Here is a 4,966-nt window from a genome sequence, read left to right as displayed (position 1 = left end):
CATGGATTCGTACATCTAAGCAGTACTAGACTCTTTCATTGATATAATGTAGGCTGTAAACCATGGTTTGCAAACTAGGCCTGCCCCACTAAGCCACTATGATGGACCAAAAATTAAAATTTCTATTATTATTATGAAATGTTAGAGTATGCCATGTGACTTACGGCATGTGCAACGTGGAGTAAGGGTGAGAAATTCGGAGGGGACAGAGAAAAGAGAGACAGGCGGAGGTAAAGATGGGGCCGCGTACAAGTCGATATTACATGGAAAAAAGAAGGGAACGAAGGACAAACAATCCTCACTATTCTCTTTTTGTGGCCCACTTGAGTTCTCTTTTAATTAATTTTTGAACGGATGTCTTGACATGAGCCGACACAATAAATGTATGAAGTAAATGTCACACCATCATAAAGGTGAGCCCTTACAAAGCATTTGTCGCAGTCTCCCTAAGTACGATGTGGGCTTCAGGAACTAAAAGAAGTGGAGCAACTACAATCTATGTCATCCTTTTTGTGCAGTAAAATCTCGACTCCTTTTCATCTGCAAAGCAGCTATATTATTACGACAAAATAAATCCTCTTAAACAATGTTGTAAAGACTAATTATGAGTTTAAAAATGTCCAAAAGCTATTAGCAATATTATATGCAGTAGAGATAAAATATTTTAAAATATATATATCAGTACATATCGCCTATAGGTTCCAACTTCATCCATTAACAATATGGCCGCATCAACCTTCTCAACCCACAACAGCAAGATACAAGGCCACTGCAGGCTATGCAGGACTACAAAACTCAGTTTAAGTGAAGATAAATACAACGATTAAACCAACACAAGCCTAGTTTTCCTCATCAAGTCACTAATTCACCTGAACTACTTGACTTGAGAGAATCCTTAATGAACCATCTTGGCTAGGAAACTAAGGTGTTATTTGGATGCAAGTTGCGTCCGACAGAAGTCATAGCTTGTCAATGATTTGTCAAACCCATTTATGAATAGAAATATTTAAATAATAATAATAATAATAATTTATTCCCAATTTTGATTGTTAGTAAGCTTAATGTCCCTGTACAAAGGTGGAATAAAGATGAGTCACATGTGTTAATCTACACATTGGCAGTAAATGTCGTGTCCTAACAACCGTCTTAAGCTCTCCACATGTGATACATTCCATCTTTAATCCATATCATATGTGTTTCACCAACAGAGAAGAGAATATCTGGCACGAGACAACATGTCCTAGATAAACTCTTACATTACATGACCTAGATTGCATGTGCCACAAACAACTCACATCCATATAGCCCATGAGAGTGAAATTGCAGCATAACATGCAATTGCTAGGACCATACAATTCAAATAGCGAATGGACCACAAATAAAAAGCCACACTGGTTATGCATGCCTACTATTTAATTGCCATGGTACAAAAGATAGCATGTAGTGATCACTATAAAATTCATTGATTAAAAAAAAAAAAGGTCATTTAGCAGACCGTTGGGATCATCCAATCAGAAAGAATTTTTGGTCAGTGGTCACTCAGTGGTTAAGATTGTCCAACCAATGCAATCTTTAGGATATAGCCATCCACATGGTAGCTGAATGGCCCACCAAATCAGCATTCCTGATCAACATACACATTTTCTTCACATAAGGAGGATTGGAGCTCAGAGAAACTGTTAAGTGCACATCCTAACGGCATTGAATGATGGTGCGCTCAATCAAGAACAGGCACTGCATATTTTGCAAACATGGCTGATCCGTCCCTTCCCTCGCTACCATTGAATGATGTGATTGGATTCTAGTCCATACCCAAAATTCTTCATTTCTTCAAGTAACAAATCCAAGACAGCATGGATTCGATTATAATCAAAGCGTGACATATCTCCCATGACAAACTCATGAACAACACAATCCAACTCTATCCAGCTAGAACCTCGATTTTTCCTCACCCCATGTTGTCTTATCATTGTTCTTACTCTAGCAACATCATCCCATCGTTTAGCAGCAGCATATACATTGGAAAGAAGAATGTAGTTACCTGAATTATCTGGCTCGATCTCGAACAAGCAGCCCGCTGCAACTTCGGCCAGCTCAACATTGCAGTGCACTCTACAAGCAGCTAGCAAAGCTCCCCACACAGCTGAATGTGGCTTGATGGGCATATCTCTTATAAGCTTATGCGCCTCTTCAAGGAACCCAGCACGGCTAAGAAGATCAACCATGCAAGCATAATGTCTCTCCGATGGTTGAATACTAAAATCCTCAGTCATAAGTTTAAAGCACCTCTTGCCTTCATCGATGAGGCCCGCATGGCTACATGCACTCAACAACCCAATAAAAGCTACCCCATCAGGTCTTATATTCGCTTGTAGCATTTCATTGAGAAGGTTGATCGCATCTTGACACATACCATGATTGGAGAAAGCTGTGATCATAGCACTGTAACAAACCAAGTCCTTCCTATGAGCATGTTCAAACACTTGTAAGGCCTTTCCGACACTCCCACACTTTGCATACATGTCTATTAAACTAGCATCCAACCGTGGATTGGACAACTGAGAATGTTCTATGTATTCATGAACAATACCTTCGGCTGTGTCTAGAAGTCCTACTTGCGAGCAAGTTGAGATAATTACTAAAATAAAAGTCTCATCCGGCTTTATGCCTGTTTCCTTAAATCGCTCGAACAGCTTCAAAGCATTATTAGGTTGTCCATGTTTAGCATAACCGGCAATCATGGTAGACCAAGAGACCACATTCTTCTCGGGCATCTGATCAAATAAACACCTCGCATGCTCGACATCCCCAGTTCTAATATACCCATCAACCATCATAGTCCATGACACTACACTTTTGGCAGGCATTCTATCAAACATATCCCTCGCCAAATGCAATTCTCCAGCTTTACATAAGCCAGAAATCATCATATTCCATGATCCGATATCCCGTTTTGGCATTTCTTCAAAAACACGACAAGCAGCTTTAGCATCACCAGCGTTCATGTACCCAGCAATCAATGCATTCCATGAGGCAGAGTCTCGAACAGGCATCTGCTCAAACAGAGCATGTGCTGCCGTGATATTGCCAGCTGCCACATACCCAGAAATCATCGCTGTCCAGGACACCACATTCCTCTCCGGCATCCTATCAAACAGCCCATGTGCGACATCAATTCTACTATTATTGCAATAACCAGAAATCATACAATTCCAGGAAACAATGTCTCTGCAATGCATTCCATCGAATACACGGCGTGCAACATCGACGTCCCTGCACCTCGAGTACAAGTCGAGCACTGAGTTCTGCACCGTTGAATCGGACTCAAGCCCCAATTTGAATACAAGCCCATGAATGGACTGCCCATCTCGCAACCTCAATTGCCGGGCCAGGGCTTTAATGACCAATGAGAGGGTGAAATTCAGCGGGGGCATGGATTCCATCCGCATCCGGCGGAAAAGGAGAAGAGCATCTTCATGGAGACAGTTCTCAACATGCGCATAAATCAGCGCCGTCCACAGGAAAGCATTGGGTTGGAGAATTTGGTCGAACAGTTTGCGGGCGTGATCAACGGCGCAGAGGCGGCCATAGGATCGGAGGATTCTGCTGAGGACAACGTCGGAGGAAGCAATAGAGCCTTCGATCAGTAGACGGGCATGGATGGATTTTAAGGATTTGAGGCTCCGGCAGCTGTAGAGAAGAGACGAGAGAGAGCCATTCATCTCTCATGGCGGGAGGGCCAATGTAGGTAGCTGCTTCTTTTTAAAAAGCCGTTAATGATCGTTTTCTACTTCTTCTTCTTCGCGCCTTTTTGCTAACAAGGCTCTCCCGCTGGAGACTTGCCACTTCCCTCCCACCGTGGAATGATCCAGGCCATTCATCTGGAAGCTCCTATCGTGAATGGGTCAAAACACCCAAGCTCTGGGGGCCCACCATATTATTAAAAAATTATTTCGTGAAAATAGTGCAACATAATACGGGAGCGGATTGGATACTACCCCCACACAAGGACCTAGGGAGAGACGGACGGTACCGTCAGGGGCTCTGTGGAACCCACCGAGATGTAATGTTCTATCCACGCCGTTCATCCATTTTGAAAGGTCATTTTAGGGCTTGAGCTCAAAAAAGATGTAGATTGAAGGCTCAAGTAGACCACACCATAGGAAGCAGTGGGGATTGAAAACCTTCCGTTGAAAACATCTTGGGGGCACACAAGTATTGAATAAAGCTGATACTTATGTTTTCCACAAGTATTGAATAAAGCTGATATTTATATTTTCTATCTAAGTTGGCCAAAAAATCCTATTTGAGATAAATTCACTAGGGAGTGGAATCTATTCACCATCTACTCTGCCTCTAAAAGATTGGTTAATCTATGAAGATACATGTACTTGGTGTCCCACTTAAGAAGGAGACACTAGTAGTACTAATCCTACCAAGTGATGATTCAACATAGAATATACATCTTGGAACCAAGCCAATTTTGGAGCAGCTCTTTGATAATCTAATTATTTAGACCTAATTTCGGCACCTAATGTGGATCAATAATAGGCTACCATATGTTGATAGTATAAAGCTAGTACCAGCAAAAATCCAACTCTTGTTCGAGAGTATCTTCGTTTAATCTTTCTTTAGCATTACGCATTCTGTTATTAATGCGAAGGTACAGATCCTTACATCCATCACCAAGAAAATGAATCAGCAAATGCCATGTGGCTATGCTTATCATGCCAATTAATGAGGCAGCGTGCCAAGCATGTCTATAAGAGACCCACCAAGATAATAGGTCTTATTACGTATCCAGCTTGATACACTTAGTAAGGTCATCTCTCACAATCCTTCCAAAATGGGAGATCTTGCTAGAAACTTTCGAAGAGTCTGTAGCATTCGAGAAGGTTTCGAATAACGAGAGATCGAATCGATATCCAAGCAACTTCAGCTATGAATTGGTCCCAAATCATGAGAG

The 4,966-nt window shown here is 41.7% G+C and overlaps 1 protein-coding gene across 1 annotated transcript; it reads right to left on the bottom strand.

The window, feature by feature from the left end:
• Positions 1–1,377: 1,377 nt before the first annotated feature.
• LOC131248951 (pentatricopeptide repeat-containing protein At2g45350, chloroplastic-like) lies at positions 1,378–4,057 on the bottom strand. Its single transcript, XM_058249479.1, has one exon. The coding sequence runs from the start codon at positions 3,720–3,722 to the stop codon at positions 1,776–1,778; it is 1,947 nt and encodes a 648-aa protein (XP_058105462.1). The 5' UTR covers positions 3,723–4,057; the 3' UTR covers positions 1,378–1,775.
• Positions 4,058–4,966: the final 909 nt, after the last annotated feature.

Source organism: Magnolia sinica, chromosome 6 (genome assembly GCF_029962835.1).
Source record: "Magnolia sinica isolate HGM2019 chromosome 6, MsV1, whole genome shotgun sequence".
Classification (NCBI taxonomy): Eukaryota; Viridiplantae; Streptophyta; class Magnoliopsida; order Magnoliales; family Magnoliaceae; genus Magnolia; species Magnolia sinica.
Note: the sequence above shows the minus strand (reverse complement) of the source record. Positions and strands in the feature narration are given on the sequence as shown.

Coding starts and splice junctions, on each gene's coding strand:
- LOC131248951 (XM_058249479.1), bottom strand. CDS start 3,722: ATGAATGGCTCTCTCTCGTCTCTTCTCTACAGCTGCCGGAGCCTCAAA.